Here is a 27,216-nt window from a genome sequence, read left to right on the forward strand (position 1 = left end):
TTATTGTGGAATTATTTAGTATCCTGGTTAAGGTTAACACTTTCTTTGCCACGCTTATGTACATCCTTATACCATCCTCTGCCAGCTCTATTTGTCTATGGAGAAGTTCCCCTTCTTTGCAGGGCTATAACTTTTTAAATTGTATTGCTAAATTGACATTACTATGGCCCATTCAACGTCAATTATCTATCGTTCAGGATGTAGGAACGTTATACTTTTTCATTCACATATTCATACTAAAATACGGTCTAAAGTATAAATATGTTTTTATCGTTTTCTGCAGCATTCTGCAGAACGTGATTTATAGCCCTAAATGCATTATATTGATGATCAAATACAGTTTGATAGCGATCGGTGCCAGATAAAAAATTTCAAATGGACGTGCTTCTAGAAGTTACTACTTATCATCTGATGTTGACCGGATGGGGGGGGGTCGTTTATGATTCCGCGGCCAACGTTAGATGATTCATGTAGTGTCTGTGATATGATCATTAGAGCAGTTTGTATCGAACACGGTAAAAATAAACGCTGAAACTTACCCCAGTCTCCTCGGGCCGTTGGGCGTTGAGCGTGGAGCAAACAGATTCCTATTATGGGATGTTGAAATATGCGATCCATCTCCAGGTTGTATAATATACGTCCAAATCATGTTGTTTATCGAGTTATCTGTAACGGATCGCTATCCATTGTGTCGCGCTCGAGTCCCGGGACCTATAGCGAGTGATCGGACCGAATTTGGATGAGCACCAGTTTCCGGTTTCCGGTTTGGGCGATCCGCCGATCGGCCACCAGATGGTGCTCTTGAACCGTTGGAGAGTTGAGAGGGGATCAACAGTAGATCTCAAGTCTCCGCGGGAGAAATATGATTGCAATCACAGATTTTTGAAATATTGATCTCAATGACGTGTTACGGCGTCATTGGCAGAATTAGCATGGCGGGGAATGACGTGTTAAGGCGTCCTTGGCGATTAAAGTGTTAATAATAATAATATAATAACTGTATTTGTATATACCTTTCAGACAAGAATTGCAGCTTAAAGTGCTTCACAGCAGAAAAGAAGACACAATATGAGCACATAAAGTGCAGACATAAAATCACAGTTTTTCGCATAAGGATCTAGCATCCCAATAGGCCACCTTGTTTATGGTTAGATTCTATGGCATAAAATGACATATTACATATAAAGCAAGCATAAAAGACAGCAGCAAGATAAGGCAAATCACAGTTTTTCATATTAGGATGTAACATCCCAATAGGCCTCTCTGTTTACGGTTTGATTCAGTTTTAAAATGACATAAAACTAGCATAAAAAGACAGCAGCAAAGTAATGCAAATCACAGTTTTAAAATTGAATAAATATAGAATAGACAGAGTAAAAAAGTGCAGTAAAAATATGTTAATGAAATAGAATAGACAGTAAAATGATGCAGTGCAATAAAATTGTTCAATAAAAGTAAAAGAAAATAGCCCTCATTTACAATACAATAATCTGGTTGAAGCGGGCTCCTGAGTTACTTTACAGAACAGCAAAGCAGCTCAACTTTGAGTTTCTTTACAAAGGTCCGTTCTAAATTTATTAATTAATCGATCTATACATCCAACTATTCTTGCATTCTCTCTCTCTCTCTCTCTCTCTCTCTCTCTCTCTCTCTCTCTCTCTCTCTCTCTCTCTCTCTCTCTCTCTCTCTCTCTCTCTCTCTTCTTAATCAATATCTCATTCCTTCCTATTCTCAATTTTCCTCTCTTCTTCTCTCCTCTCTTCAATTATCTCTCCTTCTCCTCTCATCTCATCTATTCTCCTCTCCTATCCTCTATTCTCATCTTTTCTCCTCTTCTCTTTTCTCTTATCTCCTCTTTTCTCTTCTTTTCTCATTTTCTCTTCTCTTTTCCACTCTTCTCCTCTCCTCTCTCCCTCTCTTATATTTATTTCTCTTCTGCCCTCCTCTCTTCTCCCTCCTCTCCTCTCCTCCTCTTCTCCTCTCCTGTCTGTGTTTGAGTGACAGTGGATGTTGTTGAAATGTCATTTCATAAATGATGTATGTCAACCAGCCTGAAATAACAGGAGGAGAGGAGAGAAGAGGGGACGAAATTAAGTGATGAAGGTTAACACTTTCAATGCCGGAGCTCGGTGCGAGCTTTAGTGCTTCCTTGCCACCACCCACTTCAATGATAGAGCTCTCATATTTGCAAACGCATAAACTATGTCTTAGATTATGGCTATGTGTCTAATCTGGCCGTCGCTTATCAATGACTTGTTTGCAGTCAACATTGTCGAAACGGATTGTTTTTTAATCGGTCCATTTCCGTTTTATACCATTTTGAAAAACTCGTTTTTTGAAAGTTTCAGGAAAATATAAAGATTCTGTGATAAACACCCTTTACTGGAATATTCTGGAATACACAAAAAACGTTGTCATTTTTCGGCCTATTTATGAATCGTTTTCAAATAAACGCTAGATTATCGATAGTATATGTGTACTTATGCACGCTAGAGAAGCGAGCTGAAAAATCGAATCTCTTATTTCCTGATCGCACATACACACACACACACACACACACATAGGGCACATGCTGATATCTCTGTGAAAAAAGCTCTGATTATCCTAAGACTAGTAAAATAGATTCCTTACCTCAGATCAGATGTTCTCCAAAAAGATTATTCCAATTCCTGATCGCCATTCCAAATATCGATCGCGTTTATTGATCCAATGCTGGGTACTGGAAATATGTATTCCATGCTGTTTTGGGGCTCGGAAATGACTTGGATCCTCTCGGGTGGCTTGCCCGAGAAGTAAAATGAGGAAGCTGGATAGATAGATAGATAGATAGATAGATAGATAGATAGATAGATAGATAGATAGACAGACAGACAGACAGACAGACAGACAGACAGACAGACAGACAGACAGACAGACAGACAGACAGACAGACAGACAGACAGACAGACAGACAGACAGACAGACAGACAGACAGACAGACAGACAGACAGACAGACAGACAGACAGACAGACAGACAGACAGACAGACAGACAGACAGACAGACAGACAGACAGACAGACAGACAGACAGACAGACAGACAGACAGACAGACAGACAGACAGACAGACAGACAGACAGACAGACAGACAGACAGACAGACAGACAGACAGACAGACAGACAGACAGACAGACAGACAGACAGACAGACAGACAGACAGACAGACAGACAGACAGACAGACAGACAGACAGACAGACAGACAGACAGACAGACAGACAGACAGACAGACAGACAGACAGACAGACAGACAGACAGACAGACAGACAGACAGGCAGACAGGCAGGCAGACAGACAGACAGACAGACAGACAGACAGACAGACAGACAGACAGACAGACAGACAGACAGACAGACAGACAGACAGACAGACAGACAGACAGACAGACAGACAGATAGATAGATAGATAGATAGATAGATAGATAGATAGATAGATAGATAGATAGATAGATAGATAGATAGATAGAACGTGGCTTTCCATGTTCCACTCTGGGTGATGTAGTGTGCAGTTACTGTTAAGTGGGGCTGTCAACAAATATTCAAATTAATAATCAACGAAAAAAAGTATTTTTGTAAAATTAATATTAGATAGTGAAAAAAACAGCCCCCGACTGTCTTTCTCTCAACTTCTCACCTGAATGCGCTGCATGACAGATAGTTCTTTATTGAGCTGAAGAACGTGCTAGTAGTAACAACAACAACAACCATGGCGTGATTTGCACTCTGAGCAATCTAAAAGCCCTGTTCGGAAATACTTTGGATTGTGATCAACTTGTGGAATCTCGAGACAAAGTTGTATGCAAGCTATGTAAACTACAGCTGGCCTACCTTCTTTTTTATGCTAACGCTATTTTGGGAGTTCTAGGAAAAGATATCGCTTCATGTTTATCACACCTTGTTTGGAGGTGTGTTGCTGTGTATGAATGTCTGTTCTATATACCGTAAACTAGGGCTGTCCCCGACTAAGGATTTGGATGGTCGACTATGATTGGCCAAAATTTGCCGTTAGTCGACTACTGGTCGACAAAAAAAAAGTCTAATCCTTTTTTTTTTTTTTTCGTTCCATTTGGGCTGTGGGGGGTGCTTAATGTCTGAAGGAGTCGACTGAAGGCTTCTTGTCCTCTGCAAAAGCATGCAATTGGTCCACTGATGGATATATCTTGATATTTGTCTAGTCTAGTGTGTTCATTAAGATAAGATATTCCTTTATTGATCCCCTTGGGGAAATTCAGGCATCATAGCAGCATGGGGGAAGGGGGGGGGGGTACAGGTAGTAAAAACAACACAGGCAGTGTAAACAATTAGGTCAATTTGGTCAATATAATTTACTATCTAACTAGCTGAAAAAAAATATTCACATTATTCACAGTGTCACATAAGGTGCAGTATGCATAAGGTAGTGTTATAATTTACTATCTACTGAGTATACATTATTCACAGTATCACAGTATCCACTGAATATACATTATTCACAGTATCACAGTATCCACATAAGGTGCAGTATGCCTAAGGTAGTGTAGGTTGTCCTCCTTGGGTTCCTATAAGTCCCAGGTCAATGTCTGGTAGCAGTCGCTGCCCCCTGTTGTGGAGCCTGGAGGCTGCTAGTCGCTGCCCACTGTTGTGGAGCCTGATGGCCGCTGGTATGAAGGACTGTCCGAGGCTGTTAGTTGAGTGTCAGGGGGGAATGAGTCTGTGGCTGAACGAGCTTCTCATCTTCACTAGCTCGTCGTAGAGGGGGTGGAAGGGGTTCTCCATGATGGCAGCCAGCTTCCTTATCATCCCCCTCTCTGCCATCACCTCAAGTCTAGGTAGCTCGACTCCCACCACGGAGCTAGCCTTCCTCACCAGCTTGTTGAGCTTGTTGGTGTCCCTTGAGTTGATGTAGCCTCCCCAGCATGCCACAGCATTGAAGAGGATGCTGGCCACTACAGACTGGTAAAATGACTGCAGCAGTCTGTTGCACACATTGAAGGACCTGAGTCTCCTCAGGAAGAACAGTCTGCTCTGTCCCTTCCTGTAGAGGGCCTCTGTTTGAGAAGGGGCTCAAATGAGTGAAATCCTCTTTCAGTGCCTCTGTGCCTGTTTTCGTAGGCAGTTAGCCTCTGGTATGCGTGCCATTAGCGTTAGCCACACTTCTAGGCCTCTTTTCTTTTGGAAAGAATGATAAAAAATAAAATAAAAAATATTATACTTTTTTTTTTATATATATATTCGACTAAGAGGTTGGCCAGTCGACTACGGCTCCTTTCAACCGATTAGTCGACTAATCGTTTAATAGGGGTCAGCCCTACCGTAAACTTTCATCCATTTGAGCCCCTTCTCAATCTTTCTCTCTCTCTCTTCAGGAGCAGTATGTGTTCATCCATGATGCCATCTTGGAGGCGTGTCTATGCGGTGACACCACCCTACCAGCCAATCAGCTTCGGTCGGTCTATTATGACATGAACAGACTGGATCCACAGACCAACTCCAGCCAAATTAAAGAGGAATTCAGAGTGAGAAGTCTGTCTGTCTGTCTGTCTGTCTGTCTGTCTGTCTGTCTGTCTGTCTGTCTGTCTGTCTGTCTGTCTGTCTGTCTGTCTGTCTGTCTGTCTGTCTGTCTGTCTGTCTGTCTGTCTGTCTGTCTGTCTGTCTGTCTGTCTGTCTGTCTGTCTGTCTGTCTGTCTGTCTGTCTGTCTATCTATCTATCTATCTATCTATCTATCTATCTATCTATCTATCTATCTATCTATCTGTCTGTCTGTCTGTCTGTCTGTCTGTCTGTCTGTCTGTCTGTCTGTCTGTCTGTCTGTCTGTCTGTCTGTCTGTCTGTCTGTCTGTCTGTCTGTCTGTCTGTCTGTCTGTCTGTCTGTCTGTCTGTCTGTCTGTCTATCTATCTATCTCTAAGTCTGTCTGTCTGTCTCTATGTGTGTGTGCGTGTGTGTGTGTGTGTGTGTGTGTGTGTGTGTGTGGGTGTGTGTGTGTGTACCATATGCCTGAGTCAGGGTGCATTAGATATCGACCCCCTCCCCTCCCTTACAGACTCTGAACATGGTGACCCCGACCATGCCTGTATACAGACTGTGAGCATGTTGACTCCTCCCCTCCAGACTGTCAACATGTTGACCCCTCCCCTCCAGACTGTGAACATGTTGACTCCTCCCCTCCAGACTGTGAACATGTTGACTCCTCCCCTCCAGACTGTGAACATGTTGACTCGATCCCCTCCAGACTGTGAACATGTTGACTCCTCCCCTCCAGACTGTCAACATGTTGACCCCTCCCCTCCAGACTGTGAACATGTTGACTCCTCCCCTCCAGACTGTCAACATGTTGACTCCTCCCCTCCAGACTGTCAACATGTTGACCCCTCCCCTCCAGACTGTGAACATGTTGACTCCTCCCCTCCAGACTGTCAACATGTTGACTCCTCCCCTCCAGACTGTGAACATGTTGACTCCTCCCCTCCAGACTGTGAACATGTTGACTCCTCCCCTCCAGACTGTGAACATGTTGACTCCTCCCCTCCAGACTGTGAACATGTTGACCCCTCCCCTCCAGACTGTGAACATGTTGACTCCTCCCCTCCAGACTGTGAACATGGTGACTCCTCCCCTCCAGACGCTGAACATGTTGACTCCTCCCCTCCAGACTGTGAACATGTTGACCCCTCCCCTCCAGACTGTGAACATGTTGACTCCTCCCCTCCAGACTGTCAACATGGTGACTCCTCCCCTCCAGACGCTGAACATGTTGACTCCTCCCCTCCAGACGCTGAACATGTTGACTCCCCCCCTCCAGACGCTGAACATGGTGACTCCTCCCCTCCAGACTGTCAACATGTTGACTCCTCCCCTCCAGACGCTGAACATGGTGACCCCTACCCTCCAGACTGTGAACATGTTGACTCCCCCCCTCCAGACTGTGAACATGGTGACCCCTACCCTCCAGACTGTGAACATGTTGACTCCCCCCCTCCAGACTGTGAACATGGTGACCCCTACCCTCCAGACTGTGAACATGTTGACTCCTCCCCTCCAGACGCTGAACATGGTGACCCCTACCCTCCAGACTGTGAACATGTTGACTCCCCCCCTCCAGACTGTGAACATGGTGACCCCTACCCTCCAGACTGTGAACATGTTGACTCCCCCCCTCCAGACGCTGAACATGGTGACCCCTACCCTGCGCGTGGAGGACTGCAGCATCGCGCTGCTTCCCAGGAACCACGAGAAGAACCGCTGTATGGACGTTCTCCCTCCCGACCGCTGTCTGCCCTTCCTCATCACCATCGATGGAGAGAGTTCCAACTACATCAACGCTGCTCTGATGGATGTAAGGGCGTTTTCACACCTAGCTCGTTTGGAGCTGTTGTTCCGGAACCTGGAGCATTTACCCCCTATGTCGGTTCATTTGGGCCATATGTGAACACAGCAATCGCATTCTGTTGCGGAACGAAACAAGCGGGCCGAGACCGCCTAGAGAGGGTGGTCTCGGCGCACTTCCATCAACCGAACCCGAAGCGTCTCGTACGCCGTGAGAATGCAATCGACTTAACGAACTGACACAACTCACTTGCCGTACTGTATACGCGTTGCATGATGACGCTTTCGCATTGAATTGTGGGCGGGATCAGTTTGTAGTCTTTAGGCAGCTAGATTGGTAGCTGGTCAACATTGCAAATAATAATAATGAGTCGTGGGTCAACGTGGAGCAGCGATGAGGTACACTGCCTCGTTGATATTTGGGCAGACGATCACATTCGTCGGATGCTGGAGAAACACGCCACAAGAACACTAACGTGTACAGAAAGTTTAGTGACCAAATGAGGGAAAGGGGCTTCGAACGGTCTGTCAACCTTCAAACTTCGCCAACAATATGTCAAACTACGCGATAGGGAAGGAAGAGCCCAAGATAACATAAATGAGGACATCATATCAACCATAATTAGCCATAAATATATAATAGATTGCACTGTCTGACGGTGTCCGCCAGAGGGCAGCAGAAGGCCACTGTTCACATTGTTCCTACTATCCCAGACAGGACTCTGCCTGGGATAGTGACACATACACAAGTAAATGGAAGATTGCTCCACTTCTACGAGGTCCATTTGCATGTTCTTGGTATCTGAACCTCAGGGAATGTATTCCCAGTGTCAGAAATATTGTGTCTGTTGCTATGCTTGAGTAAATTGTAGGGATGTTCGATATTGGCTTTTTTACCGATATCCGATATACCGATATTGTCCAACTCTTAATTTCCGATACCGATATCAACCGATACCGATATATGCAGGGTTTCCCCCCCCCAAAAAACACAATATTATGCATACTTTTCACAATAAATTAAATAAGAATTTGTTCTTACTTGCTTGCCTGGGTAAATAAAGGTTAAATAAATGTAAATAAAATAAAGAAAACCGATACAGATAATTTCCGATATTACATTTTAATGCCAATATCGGCCGATAATATCGGTAGGCAGATAATATCGGACATCCCTAGTAAATTGTAATGAACCATCTTTGACAGTGAATAACACCATGCTAACATTGACCAGACGTGAGAAATTGCCACTGAGCTCATTTAGCACCTTCTTGAGATCAAGTGAACAATAAATCTAAGCAAATGAATAAAGGGCAGATGATGTACAGGGGGTTTTGTAGATACAGTACAGAATTTCACCATCCGGACACATGCAATTTGAAATATGAATATAGAATATAGAATATCAGGCCTATAAATGACATTATTATGACCAAGTCATACATCTATGGATCGGGCCACATCCCCTCTTTCCAATGGCAGAGTTAAATCTGGATTTAGTACCACCAGGTGCCCCTGACAGGGCAGCAAAGATTGTGAATGAAATCTACTGTAAGTACAGTTACTTTTGTATAATGTCCATAGCTCCGCCATTTTTCACCAGATTGCAACGCAGTTTTTTTCTAGACATTCACAGATAGGTAAAGAAACAATATATGTTGTATTTTATGGCAATAACGTTTAGGTTTGTTCGACCCGTGAGATATAATCATGAAAATAACATCAGAATCTTTTGCATGTAATATTTTTAGCAGCTTTGACAGAGGCTGGAGTGAGCTGGGTAGTGTTTTATGAAATGTCTACATCCATCGAAAGCCTCCTCTTTCTTAGGACTACAACGATTCCATGGCGGCGTCATTTCCTCCTGTCTAATTCATCCGGTTTCCGATACAATGCGCAGAGATATTTATAAATAATATTTCGCTAATAACACTTAAAATCATTGGTAAACAAACGTAGTGCTGAAAATATACACTTTGACTGCTGTTTTGATAGGGGTAGGGTCTTTACCCTTGGCTACATTTGAAAAAGGAAACACATTAATTAATCCATTCTGTATTGATCGATTTATGGCGTGATATGAATCTCGGCCCTGTGCCGGTCCCCCCTCTAAATTCAGAGCTTATTCCTTGAGTCAGTATCAAGTGTTATATGTTTTATAATTCAGGGGAACCTACACTTTATTTATGGGGCAGTGTAAAGTCACCATCATACATTACCTTTGTGTGAGCATACAATATTTGACATAAGAAAATAAATGCAGAGTGAAAAAACCTTGTGTTTTGTTGAATAACACCATAGTTTACCAGGGAATTATGGAAAGTCGTATGTAGGTGTTTTGAACCACCATGTGAAATATGGTGCAAACAAGAAGAGGTCTTCATTGAGTGACTCAATCATCAACAGGTGATTTTCATTCAAGCTGCACAATAAATGATATAGTTGTCAGACCACTTCAAACCACAGCTTCAAACATATCAAATCCTTCACTATGATTGTCATCATCACTGTCCCAGCCGTCAGGCTCTTGAGTCCTTTTCATTTATAGTATCTGGATCATCCTCAACATCCAGAACAAGTTCCACTGCTTGTTGAACATTATACCTCTTTGTGTTTTTGCCATTTTATTACAAAACTAAACCAAGGGCCTCTCTCTACCCTCCGTTATATATTTGTTGTTGTTGTTGTTGTTGTTGTTGTTGTTGTTGTTGTTGTTGTTGTTGTTGTTGTTGTTGTTGTTGTTGTTTAATGACGGTGTTTCCTGTTCCAGAGCTACAAGCAGCCGTCAGCGTTCATCGTCACCCAGCACCCGCTGCCAAACACGGTCAAAGACTTCTGGCGTCTGGTGTTGGATTATCACTGTAGCTCCATCGTCATGCTGAACGATGTGGATCCTGCTCAGGTACACACACACACACACACACGCACGCACGCACGCACACACACACACACACACACACACACACACACACACACACACACACACACACACACACACACACACACACACACACACACACACCTTTCACTGCCACACTACCAAAAGGGTTAACCCTTTCACTGCGTCAATACAGAATGTTGTGAAGGATCAGATTAAACCGAATATGTATATTTATTTATATATATATATTTAATTGTATTTGTATATCGTTTGATATCCCCTGTATATTCCTTGTACAATATGCATTGAATATCCCCGTTTCTACTAAACAGCCCATAATAGTTTCATTCTACCATTGGACGAGAACCTGGCGCCAGGTTGCCATACCCCTAGGTCCAAGTTCAATCGTGCCGCCTAACATGTCGAGGCAACCCCCGGTTCCGCGCAGTAATATGCCGGGCGAAATACGAATGGTACTATTTGTTCATAGCGCATATATATATATGGCGCTCGTAAAGTAGAACTTTCTTTTAGTCCAGTTCTTTACCCTCCAACAGAGTGACAGACGCAAAAGCCTCCCCACGACGCACGTGCGGTGTAGTAAGGCCTACTTGGCCCAGAATAGGCATTGAGATATCGTGTAGATTAATAGTTGAATGGTCATAGTTTGGCACCATACCGTCGAGTTGGACGTATTCTATTAAGCTAATAATAGTCTATTTATGTATGGTGCACCGTTCGGTTAGAGTCCTACAGTTATCAGCACCCCCATCGTTCCTGACGTTATCTGGACGCTTAACCAGGCTGGTCAGACCCCTAGTGGTGATTGCATCCGAGGAGCTCCGGGTCAAGAGCGACTGGACCTGTATATTGGATTACTCTACCCAGACGACGGCGAGCCTTCCACGGCTCTTGGATTATGCTTTGTGTGCTTTGATTATTCCATGGATAAAGGCCAACACTGCCGAGTGTTGGAATTACCCCCCGGAGAGGACTCCAGGTGAGGCGGCGCTCTACACGTGAGGTCGCACCACGTCTCTCCGTTGTGGACCGGCAGATACCGTTCCACAGAGGGTCCAGCTGTATTCGTCTGCGGCCCGAGGTTCTGTGGGCACCGTGTCCAAGACTTTGGATTCTCCCAAGACACCGTCGGCCAGATGGGATACCGCCAGCGGCTTCTCTAACCCCCCCCTCCTACTGTCTTACAACCAGCGGGACCCCCCCCCCCCTTACTGTATCCAGCTATAATCATTTAAGTACCATCGCTATCGTTTCCTAAATATTCCAGGTTGTATACTTACTCCCTGCGCAACCAGAGATTGGACATTCAATGTTGATTTACCTACGAATACTCATTTGCCATAAAAGTGCATATTCAATATTTCAAATCATAAATGTAATTAAGTGAATGTTGTATACACCTTTTGCTGTATTAAATATTCGATTTGGTACATTTGTGTTGGTTCGTTTCATCAGGTGGGAAAGTGTTCATCATACTTATATCTTGTACTGGGTGGCCAGAAGTTAAAGTACATGAGGTAGTGGTATTAAATATCATATCTAACAATACAGTCAGGGAATTGTACCCCTCAGTTACACAGAAGGTTAACCCTTTCACTGCCACACGACAGAGGGTTAACCCTTTCACAACCACACTACAGAAACCCGTCTGTAGTGTGGTAGTGAAAGGGTTAACACTTTGGCTGCCATGGGTTAAATTCATTATCAACCGTAGGTTGCCGGCTCTATTTGTCTATAGAGAAAGTCCCCTTCTTTGCAGGGCTATAACTTTTTAAATTCTATTGCTACATTGCCATTATTAGGGCCCATTCAAAGTCCTATATGTATTGTTCATTGTGTAGCAACGTTAAACTTTTTCATTCACATATTCATAGTAAAGTATGGTCTAATGTATAAGTATGTTTTCATCTCTTTCTGCAGCTTTCTCCAGAACGTGATCTATAGCCCCAAATACATTATATTGATGATGCAATACAGTTTTATGGCAATCAGCGCGATATAAAAAATTCCAACTAGACGTACTTCTAGAAGTTACTACACGTCATCTGATGTTGACCGGATGGGCTAGGGGGCGTTTATAATTCCGTGGGCAGCGTTATACCAATCATCTAATGTGGGTCAAATGTTGATAATAGCAGTTAGTATCGAAGACGGTAACTTTACACGCTAAAACTCACCCCAGTCTCCGCGTGCCGTTGGGCGATCATTGTAGAGTAGAAATTTTACCATTATGGGATGTCGATTTACCCGGTCCATCTCCAGCTTGTATAATGGTATATACGTCCAAATCATGTTGTTTATCGAGTTATTGGCAATTGATCGCTATGTAGTGTGTCGAGATCGAGTCCCGGAACCTATAGCTAGTGCCCGGAAGTAATACGGCCGACCAGCACAATCTCCATAGCACTTCCTGTTAAGCGATTGCGCCGATCGGCCACCAGATGGCGCTCCTGAACCGCCAGAGAGCTCAGTGGGTCCTCCTGGTGGATCTCAGGCCAGCGGAGGGGAAATCCGATCCCAGATTTTTGAAATATTGATATTAAAGACGCTGTAAAGCGTCTTCGGCAACTTGAGCATGGCCGGGAATGACGTGTTTAGGCGTTTTCCGGCAGCCAAAGTGTTAACCTTCTGTAGTGTGGTAGTGAAAGGGTTAATACTAGGGATGCTCGATATTGGCTTTTTTACCGATACCGATATACTGATATTGTCCAACTCTTAATTTCCGATACCGATATCAACCAATATCACATTTTAATGCCGATATCGGCCGATAATATCGGTAGGGCGATAATGTCGGACATCATTTCTATAGAAATGTAAACAAAAAATAATAATAATAATTTTTTTTTTTTTAACCGATGCCGATATTTTCCGATATCACATTTTAATGCCGATATCGGCAGATAATGTCGGTAGGCCGATAATATCGGACATCCCTAGTTAATAAACATGATTATCAATACATATCCTCATCAATTCACATGGTTATCAATATATATATATCTTTAATATCAATACACATGCTCATCAATACACAGAATTTCCAATACACTTGATTATCTGTGACTTAGGAGTTATTCAACAAAACTGTTTATTTTCATTGGGTGCTTTTTTTATTTGAGTCAAATATGGCTGCTCACGCAAAGTTAATGAAGGTGACTTTACATCATTTTCATACTTTTCATACTTTACATACTTTACATACTTTACATACTTTACATGCAGCAAATGTGCTCAGAATGAACAAAAACATGTATGTGGTGGTGTTTCTTCAGATGTGACCTATGTGGTCACTACCTCATTCTGCCCCTGGTGGCGGCTCACAGGAAATGTAATTTGACTAATTTCCATTTATGACACTGTTTAACCATTTAGCAGCCACTCCACCGCTATCTCTGTTTAACCCTTTAGCAGCCACTCCACGGCTCTCTCTGTTTAACCCTTTAGCAGCCACTCCACGGCTCTCTCTGTTTAACCCTTTAGCAGCCACTCCACGGCTCTCTCTGTTTAACCCTTTAGCAGCCACTCCACAGCTCTCTCTGTTTAACCCTTTAGCAGCCACTCCACTGCTCTCTCTGTTTAACCCTTTAGCAGCCACTCCACGGCTCTCTCTGTTTAACCCTTTAGCAGCCACTCCACGGCTCTCTCTGTTTAACCCTTTAGCAGCCACTCCACGGCTCTCTTTGTTTAACCCTTTAGCAGCCACTCCACCGTGTTAATATGATAAACGAAAAAAGAGCATTTGACACATGACTAAGACTAAAACTATTGGTTTGATTATGTCTTATGGTGTATATATGTGGAGCACTTCTATGCTCTATATGTGTATATATATATATTCTTTTTGAACAACCAGGGGTCATGTCTGCTTCACATGGGCTGTGGAAACGTTCGGTTCACTTGACTGTTTTTGTTATTTTAAGACTGGTGAGGGTCTTTAAGTGTTTACATCTTTAACTCATTACGTTATGGGGGGAGTGGGGAGAGGGGCGTCTACATGAATGTATGATCCCAATAGAAATGAATGTGAATTTGACTGACTGTAGCGGTACATAGAATTGCATTACAAGATAATAAAATGCCTTTTTTTCCCTTTTAACGAAAACTAGACAAAAATGTCATCCGTTTTCTGCGACTAAATCTAGACTAAAACAAAAAAGACAAAATCGAGACTAAAACTGACTAAGACTAAAATGCTCAGACCTGTAGTTGACTAAAACTGACTAAACGAAAAATAAATGAAGGTGACTTAATGTGATGAAAACGAAAAAGGAGCATTTGACACATGACTAAGACTAAAACTAAAATTAAAATAGCTGCCAAAATTAACACTGGTTCCCTCTGTTTAACCCTTTGTATTCATATCAATGCTGTTAAGAGTTAAGGTCTTATTCAGACCTACTACATTAATACTTAATGTAAAGCATAAGATAAGATAAGATGATCCTTTATTAATCCCCTTGCGGAAATTCGGGTGTCAAAGCAGCATGCAGGGATACAGGGTGGGGGATACATAGCTTCACAGTCTGGTGACATATTCATCTCTGATTGGTCCAAAGGGTGACTGCTTCTGTTTGTAAAACTGAGGTCTGCTAACATTATTGTACCTAGCTTTAAATACCCCCCCCCCCTCTCTCTCTCTCTCTCTCTCTCTCTCTCTCTCTCTCTCTCTCTCTCTCTCTCTCTCTCTCTCTCTCTCTCTCTCTCTCTCTCTCTCTCTCTCTCTCTCTCTCTCTCTCTCTCTCTCTCTCTCTCTCACTCTCTCTAGCTGTGTCCTCAGTATTGGCCAGAGAATGGTCTTCATCGTCATGGTCCCATCCAGGTGGAGTTTGTGTCGGCGGATCTGGAGGAAGACATCATCAGCAGAATATTCAGAATCTACAACGCAGCCAGGGTACATATACACACACATACATATATATACATACATATATGATTGATATATGACTGATTGGTGAGCAATAAGAGCACATAAATAATAAATAGACATAAAAACGAAAATACCGTGATACATTATGGAATAGAGTGAGACTTTATGGAATAGGGTGAGACTATGGAATAGAGTGATATGTTATGGAATATAGTGATAATCTGGAATAGAGTGAGATTTTGTGGAATAGAGTGGGATTATGGAATAGAGTGAGACTTTATGGAATAGGGTGAGACTGTAATAGAGAGACTGTATGATTTTATTTTATTTTATTACAGATCCCCATTAGCTGGTGCCATAGCAACCAGCTAGACTTCCTGGGGTCCACACAAAAAAAAACATACAAAAACAATTATTATCGCAAAAGAAAATAATTAAAAGTCAGTACTCAACACACAATGCATAATGAAACTAACAATTAAGATGGCTAAAATTACATGCAAGCAAAGAAACGGAAAACAAAAAACAAAACAAAATACTTTACAGTGTTAAATACAATTTAAGATTATTTTTAAAAGTGAATCTACTGTAAATGCAGCAGAGGTTTTGAGGCAGGTTATTCCAAAGAGTTAATGATCTAAAAATAAAATATCTCCTTATAGCTTGGTTTTTGGACCTAGTCATTCAAGCTGCCCATTACTGGAACCTCTAGTGTAATGATCATGCATTGCACAGTATTACTATAAACAATCTGTTTATGTATAAAAACAGAAGTTTTACTGCTCATGACCAACTTGAACAGCACAAGTGTATTAAAAAAGACAATCTATTTTCAACGTTACGCCAAGAGAGGCATTCATACGGCTCACCACATTGTAGAGCAATAGTCAAGATGACATAAACATTGCACTATCTGACATAAAAGGGGACGGGCAACAAAAGAAGCACATTTCCTGGAAATACCAATTGCTCTTCCCATTTCTAAAACAATATAATTAATATGCTGAGACCAAGACAGAGTGCAATCCAGCATCACTCCAAGAGTGAGACTCTATGGGAAAGAGTGAGACTCTATGGAATAGAGTGATACTCTGGAATAGAGTGACACTTTCTGGAATATAGTGAGACTCTCTGGAATAGAGATAAGACTGTATGGGAAATAGTGAGACTCCAGTAAACAACTGCAAAACAGATTTGAGTGACACACACACACACTTTAGCAAATTTTGGCTGGCAGTAACAACAATAAGAAATATTGTTATTGTTATTGTCATTCCAGGGAGGAGACAAGCACTCACTTACCAGTAGGGATGGGTACCGACCGAATCACGTCGGTACTACCTTTTTTCTTTTTTAAGTCTGATGACCTCAACGTTTCGTTTATCGTGAAACTAAACCTATGAAGTGTGCCGCACGTTCACGTCAACGTTCACTGGCACAATACACGCTTACCTTGGATTTGACTTGATTCAACAACAAAGCAGTCGGGGCAATGGCAAGCCGAAAACGGTCACAGATTGTTCTAAATAAATAATAATAATAATAAATTATTTGAAGTTTGGACACATTTTTTACAACTGAGGTAGGTAGATTAAATATTTAGAGACTAAAGTACAGAAAAAAGGTACCGTTAAGTTAAGGTCAGAGGGTCAGGTTCACTCACCAGGTCATGTTGAGGTCAGAGGTCAGGTTCACTCACCAGGTCATGTTGAGGTCAGAGGTCAGGTTCACTCACCAGGTCATGTTAAGGTCAGAGGGTCAGGTTCACTCACCAGGTCATGTTGAGGTCAGAGGGTCAGGTTCACTCACCAGGTCATGTTGAGGTCAGAGGGTCAGGGGTCAGAGGGTCAGGTTCACTCACCAGGTCATGTTAAGGTCAGAGGGTCAGGTGATCTGCACACTTTTGGATGACAGATAATTTTTATCAATGCAGGCAAAATGCACAGAATATTATCTTGAAAATTAATACAAATAAAACATTTTATTTATTAACTAGTTCAGCGCCAGAGGTCGCTGTGGGCGTATGGCCGTGTGTGCCAGTGCTGTAATGAATGGGGATACATGCCGGTGTTTGCAGTGCTAAAACTATATTAAATATTATAGCTATGGATCTAATAATATAGTCGATTGTCATTGAGTTTTTTCCGGTCAAGATGCAAGAAACAGATACTTTTTTCATCCATAGATTCCCGTTTTATACCGTGGTGAATATGAGTATAGTTTTAGAGTTATTCTGTGTAATCCCAGGAAACGCCGCTAAACAGCGTTTTAGTGCATTTCACTAGGAACCGTGCCATTCCTCGCTTGGATCAACAATCAATCTGAAATCAACGCTAGATTATCGGTATTATGTTTCATCATGCATGCATGAAAGGGTGGGGGGCGGGGTTTCTATGCTTCGATCGTCACCAACGGAATACTTTACACAGTACATTACAGACACACGCTCCGATCGCGGGGAATGAATTATCGGATCAACGCAAGATTGATAGCATATAGCCCTTACCTTGTCTATGATGTACTGCAAAAAGAATATTCCAATTATCTGAACGCCATTCCAAATACTGATCACGATCGTGTGTCCAACGTTATCCACCAAAACACATGAATCCACGGTGCTCGAGTCTCCCCAATCCATGTGTTATAAACGTTACTCCTGCCCAAGAAGGAAAACCCGGACCGGACTTTTTAGACCGATGTACAGGCTGAGACAGAGGGTTTCCAAGGATATGCAATACCGGCCGCAAGGTGTTAGGCGGCGGTATTGGACGTTTGCGATCTCAGACCCATTCCCAATGATAACATCAGGCTGGATGGATGGATTATGAATGGAAATATCGAATAAAAGAAATAACGATGAAAACCCGACTTTTCTCGGGTTTGGTGCCCAACGATCGGCGAGTTAACCCGACTTATCTCGGGTCTGGCATCCAATGTGTTAATAAAGCTTTGCCATCATTGTTCACAAGTCTCTAAATGTTTTATTTCTTTAGCGGGAGAAATAGATGATTCTAGGTGATTCTCTACACACATACATATACAAATAGTAAATGGTGCATTTATATAACAGATTTATCCAAAGCGTTTTACAATTTTTTCCTCACATTTGACCCATTCACTAACACATTCACACACCAATGCCGGAGGCAACCATGCAAGGTGCCAACCGGCTCATTGGGAGCAATGAGGGGTTAAGTGTCTTGCTCAAGGACACTTCGAACCTCCAGATTACCAGACAACTGCTTTACCTCCTGAGCCACTGTCACCCCTGTATATACATATACACACATACATACATGCACATACACATATATACTGTATACGCATACAGTACATACAAAATAAAATAAATGTATATAGCACACTTTGAACTCAAACAAGATCTCAATGTGCTTCACAGCTAAAGAGAAAATATAAGGTTTAAAAGTAAAGTATATAGATACACTGAACAATTTTGTTGTTTACACTTGTTTACATACTTGACTTCTTGACTTTCTATTTTATACTATCTTGTTATTATCTAGCACACTCTAAGGAGCACACAGAAAGAAACATTTCATGCAAAGTATTCTGTATTCTGTATGACAACTAATAAAGAAACTTGTTGAAACTAAAAACATAAAAACATAGGAGCAGTAAAAACATATACATATACATGCATATACATATACACACATACATACATACATACATACATACATACATACATACATACATACATACATACATACATACATACATACATACATACATACATACATACATACATACATACATACATACATACATACATACATACATACATACATACATACATACATACATACATACACATACACACACATATACATATACACACATATACAGTACATCACTGTACAGTACATACTGTAACACACATTCTCTTTGTCTCTCACTCTGTCTCTCTCTCTCTCTCTGTCCCTCTCTCTCTACCGCTCCTCGACTTTAGAATTCATATTATCTAGGGTGAGTTTGATTCATAGCTCCTCTCCTCCCTGTCTCCAGCCTCAGGACGGGTACCGTATGGTTCAACAGTTCCAATTCCTGGGCTGGCCGATGTATCGCGACACACCAGCATCCAAACGCTCCTTCCTCAAACTGATCCGGCAGGTTGATAAGTGGCAGGAAGAGTACGATGGAGGAGAGGGACGCACTGTGGTACACTGTCTGTAAGTACACACACACACACACACACACACACACACACACACACACACACACACACACACACACACACACACACACACACACACACACACACACACACACACACACACACACGTGTTCACAAAGAAGCGTGGACACATCAAACCAATGCTGGCTTCCCTGCACTGGCTCCCTGTTCGCTTCAGGATTGATTTAAAAATTGGGATGTTTGTGTTCAAGGCATTGAATGGTCTGGCCCCTCAGTACCTAGCTGACATCCCCCATGCTTGCACCCCAGCTACAGCACTGAGGTCATCAAACAAACTACTTTTAGATGTCCCAAGGTCTAGGCTAAAAACAAAGGGTGGCCGAGCTTTTGCAGTGGCTGCCCCTAAATTGTGGAACAGTCTTCCACCACAAATGAGGTCTGCTCAGACCCTAGAGACTTTTAAAGCTCAGCTAAAGACTCACCTGTTTTCATTGGCGTTTTGAGGCTTGGTAAGCCATACATCCCCGGTCGTGTCGTGATTGTTTTCATGTATTGTAGCTTTTTGATTTTGTGTATACTGTATTTTGTATTTTTTTTTTGTATTTATCTGTTTTTAAATTGTAAAGCACTTTGGTGCAACTTCGGTTGGTTTTAAATGTGCTATATGAATAAAGTTGACTTTGACACACATATATATATATAATAATACACACTATATGTAAGTACACAATACTTTTTATACATATACAGTATTATAGTCTTTCTATCCAAACCAATATTACACGTTTTCTGTCAAAACAGAGGATGATCAAATGCTTTTGACAGACAAGTTGTAGCCCTAAGTTCACTTAAGACCCTTAACCCTTTCACTGCCACACGACAGCCGGTTAACTTTCACTGTGACAATACAGAAGGTTAGCCCTTTACTATCACACAACCGACGGCGATGCTCCATCACTAGCATCATTAGCTCCACATTTGGAGCTAATGATGCTAATGATGGAGCATCGCCATCGGTTGTGTGATAGTAAAGGGCTAACCTTCTGTCGTGTGGCAGTGAAAGGGTTAAGAGTGTTCTGGAGGAAGCTTCTAATATTCAAGTGAATTATTCCTTTGATTTAATGTCAATTTGTTAATTTGATTACATCTGTTCCCATCTTGTATTGTACAATAATATAAATTATACAATTTTAAAAAGAAACACACCCAAATTCCGAATCCGAATACAGATTGTTGGTTGAACAGTAGATACAGATACAGATACAGATAATGATATCTCTGCACACCCCAAATATACAGTGTATTTAAGCAATAATACACTCGAACCAGTGGTATGTCATGAATATTGCCACAGCTGTGATGCGCCCGCAGCCTCGAGAGCGAAGCTCGGCATCACAGAGTGGCAATATTCATGACATACCACTGGTTCGAGTGTATTATTGCTTAAATAGACTGTATATTTGGGGTGTGCAGAGATATCACTATCTGTATTGCACCGTCTGGAAAAATATAGGATGAATATAGACAATTCTAGGGTCTTTTATATCGATTTCAGTGAAATAGAAAAATAGTTCCTAAAGATGTCTCGTTGCTATGGAATTTCAAATGGAGTAGGCTATCAACAAGCTTGGCACCGCAAACGAATGGCGTATTAGTCTAATTTAACGTACCCGTTAACTATAAACGAGTGGATAGATATAAAGGACGGGCCTACATCTAACGGTATTCATAAAAACAGCATTATTAGACGTGCCAATCCAACGAAAGATGAGCTGGACACGCTGGATAAAAGCCACAATTAATCAACACCACCAAGTCGACGGCCTGGGCCTTGAACTGGAACTGTCCGAGGTGCTGATGACTTTTTCCGACTTTCGCTTGCATATTATAGACTCCTCTATATATCTATCCACTCATTTATAGTTAACGGGTACGTTAAATCAAACGTAACGTTGTCCGCGGAGTAGGTCATGTTGACCTTTTCCGTTTGATGAATGGCAGTTGAAACTTTCTACAACATTCTAAAGCCAGCGCAGTGGTATATTCATGGTGATTTTGATTTGATTTGATTTGATTAGGGATCCCCATTAGCTGGTGCCATAGCAACCAGCTAGTCTTCCTGGGGTCCACACACAAAGAAAGATACAAAAACTATTATTATTGCAAAAACAAAATTATTAAAAGTCAGTACACACAATGCATAATGAAACTACTGTAACAATTAAGGTAGCTAAAATTACATTACAGTGTAAAACAAAAACAAAAGATTACTTTACATTACTTTGTTAGAAACTATTTTAAAACAATTTAAGATTATTTTTAAAAGTGAATCTACTGTAAATGCAGCTGAGGTTTTGAGGCAGGTAATTCCAAAGAGTTAATGCTCTAAAAATAAAAGATCTCCTTAAAGCGTTGGTTTTAGGACCTGGCATTTCAAGCTGCCCACTACTGGAACCTCTAGTGTAATGCTCATGCACAGTATTACTAAAAACAATCTTGATTATGTATAAAAACAGGAGTTTTACTGTTCATGACCAACTTGAACAGCACAAGTGTATTAAAAGACAATCTATTTTCAACGTTAAGCCAAGAGAGGCGGGCATGCATACGGCTCACATTAGACCTTAGTGAGCAGCCCAGTACCAACCGTGCTGCCCTGTTCTGGACCACCTGGAGCTTACTGATGATTGAATAAGTCATGTCTCCCATTCCACCACAACACACATACACACTCACACACTGTACATACACATACATACACACACTGTGTATATATATATACACACACACACACTGTATTTTAGAGATGTGAATGTTTTTTTCCTAGTCAATATATCGGAGGCATCTACCCACAATTTGTATTTCTTTGTGTTTTTCTTTTTTTGAAGATTCTGATGCAAAAAAAATATATACACTATATGTTATATGGCTTAGATCACCACAAAATGTATCTTAATGTAATTATTTTCCCAGATAGGCCTATTTATTTTCCATAATATCAGATATGGATTTGCTTTTTCCACACTTCATCCCCGTCATTCCAACAGCCCATGTCTGCTCTGACCTTTCAGCACCACAAGAGTGGAGATGTTTGTTCCCTAACCGTTCTGTATAACAGTATGTTCCCTCTCTAGTGTGTTCTGTATAACACTATGTTCCCTCTCTAGTGTGTTCTGTATAACACTATGTTCCCTAACCGTTGTGTTCTGTATAACAGTATGTTCCCTCTCTAGTGTGTTCTGTATAACACTATGTTCCCTCTCTAGTGTGTTCTGTATAACAGTATGTTCCCTCTCTAGTGTGTTCTGTATAACACTATGTTCCCTCTCTAGTGTGTTCTGTATAACACTATGTTCCCTCTCTAGTGTGTTCTGTATAACAGTATGTTCCCTCTCTAGTGTGTTCTGTATAACACTATGTTCCCTCTCTAGTGTGTTCTGTATAACACTATGTTCCCTCTCTAGTGTGTTCTGTATAACACTATGTTCCCTCTCTAGTGTGTTCTGTATAACAGTATGTTCCCTCTCTAGTGTGTTCTGTATAACACTATGTTCCCTCTCTAGTGTGTTCTGTATAACACTATGTTCCCTCTCTAGTGTGTTCTGTATAACACTATGTTCCCTCTCTAGTGTGTTCTGTATAACACTATGTTCCCTCTCTAGTGTGTTCTGTATAACACTATGTTCCCTCTCTAGTGTGTTCTGTATAACACTATGTTCCCTCTCTAGTGTGTTCTGTATAACACTATGTTCCCTCTCTAGTGTGTTCTGTATAACACTATGTTCCCTCTCTAGTGTGTTCTGTATAACACTATGTTCCCTCTCTAGTGTGTTCTGTATAACAGTATGTTCCCTCTCTAGTGTGTTCTGTATAACACTATGTTCCCTCTCTAGTGTGTTCTGTATAACACTATGTTCCCTCTCTAGTGTGTTCTGTATAACACTATGTTCCCTCTCTAGTGTGTTCTGTATAACAGTATGCAGCTACATCGATCCATTGTGTCTGACCATCTATGTCTGTTTTAACCCTTTCACTGCCACACTACCAAAACGTTAACCCTTTCACTGCAACACTACAGAAGGTTAACCCTTTCACAACCACACTACAGAAGGTTAACCCTTTCATTACCACACTACAGAGACACATCCGTCGTATGTAGTGTGGTAGTGAAAGGCTAACCTTCTGTAGTGTGGTAGTGAAAAGTTAACCTTCTGTAGTGTGGTAGTGAAAGGGTTAGTTAATTAGTATTCGGTTGTTGTGTGTTTTGATCGACAGAAAAGTTTGACTGATATGTTACCATCCGCAAAGCTGTTGTTTCTGCAACGCCATGATTATGTTTAGGTTAGCTTCTATTTTTTAAATAAATCAACAGACAGTAATACCTTCTATCAAATCTGTTTATTGACAGATCAATGTAGCTGCACCCTGTTTGCATACTGTTCCATGAGGCAATTTAGAGACATGTTGTCGTTTTATGCAGTGGCATCTTCATTACACAAGATACAGGCTTCTCCATTCCTTGTGATTGGGGAGGACCTAGTGGTAACAGGTGGAACAGCAACCTCCATTATTCAATGAAGCCACATGAACCGCTGCCTCTTTATTTCAATGGTTTATAAAATTAGAACTAGAGCACTTCACTCTACACACTACACTCTACTCAATTTACAATTTAGTAATTTAGCTGACACTTTTATCCATAGCGACTTACAGATTGTGAACAACAAGTCACAGGGGGGGGTACATCTCTGGCAGATAAGGGTCCGTGGCATTGTTCGTCAAGATAGGTAGTAGTAAGAATAGAGTAAGTATAAGAATAGTAGCATAGTAGTAGGGTACATAATAATTAAAAGACAGTAAGTAAGAGTGTGAGTTTTCTTTCGTTTTTTTTCAGATATTATTTCAGATATTGTTTGAAGAAGTGTTTTTCGTCGATGGCAGCTGTCCTGACTGTGGTGTGGAGTTTGTCCCACCATTGTAGAAGTAGAAGTAGAAGTCTTTATTTGTCATCAGATTAACACACACACACACACACACACACACACACACACACACACACACACACACACACACACACACACACACACACACACACACACACGCACTGAGTCGCTGAGGAAATGTTCTCTGCACCTCCCATCCCGTCGTCCTTCCCCCCCAAGGACAGTCGGGAGCAGACAAGGGCTGCAGCGAGCGCCGCGCCCGGGGACCAATCAAAGTGCTCCTGTCCATCTTCGTCAGGGATGCGACAGTGTCAGCGATCTGTTGTGCATGTTTTTCCATTGGGTTTATCTTATCGGGAGGGGAAACCCTTACGAGCACGGGGAAAACATGCAAACTCCACACAGAAAGGCCCGGGAGATACTCCAGGGTAACTGGCAACACAGCAACCTGGTCCCAAAGCGGGAATCAAACCCAGGGCCTTCTAGCTGTGAGGCGACAGTGTTAACCACTACACCACCGTGCCACCATTCTTGTGGTGCAAGGACTGAGAATAGCCTGCTTCATTTAGATGATCCCCCAGGAGCTCAGATAGGAGTGGGTCTGAGGCGGCCAGAAAATGCAGAGCCTAGGGGTCAGCCATTCCCCTCGCTGCATGGTATGCCAGGTCAATGACCGTGAAGCGGATTAGTGTGGAAATGGGCGTGCAGTTTGCAGAGGTTGTTCTTAGCCGAGGCCATAATCTTATGGTGAAAGAAGGAGGTTTTGGCAGTGGTCATGTTTTTGGAGAAGGCTAACAAGAGGTTATGATTAGGTAGTGATGTCACCAGTGAGGCAGGTCTTTTTATACTTTTAGATTTGAGATTTTATTCACTAATGTTGATGATTTATTGTTTTGGTGTAGCTTCAATGAAGTTATTTGTTGTGTTGTAGAGGGGCAGCTGTATTTTAGCACTGATATTATGTGAGATCTCTCCTTTTATACTTATGTGTTTTTAGTATGATGAAAACACATGTATGATGTGAGATATAATGTGTATTTATTTATTTGTATTGACACACATTCTTTGTAGTGATATTATGTAAATAATGGGTTTTTTTCCACACAAAAAAGAAATCTAAGAAATCTCTCTCTCTCACTCACTTCTCGGTCTTCTCTCTCTCCTCTCTCTCTGTCTCTCTGTTTCTCTCTCTCTCTGTCTCTCTGTCTCTGTCTCTCTATCTCTCTCTCTCTCTCACAGTAATGGTGGGGGTCGTAGTGGTGCGTTCTGTGCCATCAGTATAGTGTGTGAGATGTTACATCATCAGAGGTCTGTTGATGTCTTCCATGCAGTCAAAACGTTGAGGAACAACAAACCCAACATGGTGGATCTACTGGTGAGGACCACACACACACACACACACACACACACACACACACACACACACACACACACACACACACACACACACACACACACACACACACACACACACACACACACACACACACAGACACACACACACACACACACACACACACACACACACACACACACACACACACACACACGCACACACACACACACAAACGCACACACACACTTAGTGGTCTAAACATGTTAAGTAGCCAGAGTATAACATGTGTACAAACTGATTTACTATTCTACTGTTTTAACCTCTCTCTATCCCCCCCCCCCCCTCTCTCTCTCTCTCTCTCTCTCTCTCTCTCTCTCTCTCTCTCTCTCTCTCTCTCTCTCTCTCTCTCTCTCTCTCTCTCTCTCTCTCTCTCTCTCTCTCTCTCTCTCTCTCTCTCTCTCTCTCTCTCTCTCTCTCTCTCTCTCTCTCTCTCTCTCTCAGGACCAGTATAAGTTTTGTTACGAGGTGGATCTCAACTCTGCTTAGCCTGGAAACACTGCACCTCCTCTCCTCTCCTCTCCTCTCCTCTCCTCTCCTCTCCTCTCCTCTCCTCTCCTCTCCTCTCCTCTCCTCTCCTCTCCTCTCCTCTCCTCTCCTCCTCTCCTCTCCTCTCCTCTCCTCTCCTCTCCTCTCCCCTCCTCTCCTCTCCTTCTCTCTCCTCTCCTCCTATCAGTGGGAGGAGTCAGAGGGGAGGATGAGGAGGGTCAACTACTGACTGAAAGCAGCTGGAGGAGGAAGAGGAGGAGGGCGAATGAAAAAATGGAATGAGGAAGGAGTGGAAGGTGTTTTGCCTTGAATCCACCTGGACTGTCAACACACAGACACACACTCCGATGCATGCAAATACACAAAAAAGAAATGTGTGTGTATCGGAAAACACACACACTCCCACCCAGAACACATGAACATTTGCAAATTCACATGCACACAGACACACACACACACACACACACACACACACACACACACACACACACACACACACACACACACACACACACACACACACACACATGCACACAAATGGTGAGCTTGATTGTAACCTGTTCCCCTCCCTGTACTATACTACTGTATGAACCTCACTCACACACACAGACACACAGCCAGCCCATGTACAGTGTGTGTATATGATATTCTATTATAATGGGGTCTTCTTGCCTTGTTCTTGCCTGTCTGTGGCAGGACTCTGACGACTTCAATGCTTTGTTTTATTATTAGTATTATTATTATTATATGATTAATATTCATTATTTCCGCCATACTATGTTGTTGAATCTGTATTTTTTTTTGTTTTCTCTGTACAGCTGAACAATTATGTAAGAAAAAAAAAAGGTCTGTGTTGTATATGGCTTTGGTTGCTATGACGAGGGAGGGGTCGGGGGGATGAGTCCAGAATCTGGGAACCTGACCTCTGTCCTCCTTATCCATGGTGTTGTTTCTCTGCTGTTCTTCATCCTGGACCGCGGCTCTTACTGTCATCAATCTAATGTTTTACCTAAACTCCCTCCACAGAGGCACCTGTAGCGAGCAAAGTTCAAAGTGAATTTGAACGTTTTATGTCATAACTTTTTTTTTTATCTACTTTTTCTCCCCATTTTCAATTTTTCTC

General features: G+C 42.0%; 1 protein-coding gene across 1 annotated transcript in view; it reads left to right on the forward strand.

The window, feature by feature from the left end:
• LOC311237952 (receptor-type tyrosine-protein phosphatase mu-like) overlaps positions 1-26,093 on the forward strand; it is a gene marked incomplete at its 3' end in the record, with an annotated part of 279,175 nt that extends 253,082 nt beyond the window's left edge. Inside the window, exons 20-26 of the mRNA XM_084325927.1 lie at positions 5,382-5,531; positions 7,177-7,350; positions 10,111-10,242; positions 15,011-15,136; positions 19,139-19,302; positions 25,451-25,586; positions 26,049-26,093. Of these exons, the coding sequence (XP_084182053.1) occupies positions 5,382-5,531; positions 7,177-7,350; positions 10,111-10,242; positions 15,011-15,136; positions 19,139-19,302; positions 25,451-25,586; positions 26,049-26,093 (927 nt within the window). The remainder of the gene's footprint in view (positions 1-5,381; positions 5,532-7,176; positions 7,351-10,110; positions 10,243-15,010; positions 15,137-19,138; positions 19,303-25,450; positions 25,587-26,048) is intronic.
• Positions 26,094-27,216: the final 1,123 nt, after the last annotated feature.

This window comes from Notolepis coatsorum, assembly GCF_963971535.1.
Source record: "Notolepis coatsorum genome assembly, chromosome: 12".
NCBI classification, from domain to species: Eukaryota; Metazoa; Chordata; class Actinopteri; order Aulopiformes; family Paralepididae; genus Notolepis; species Notolepis coatsorum.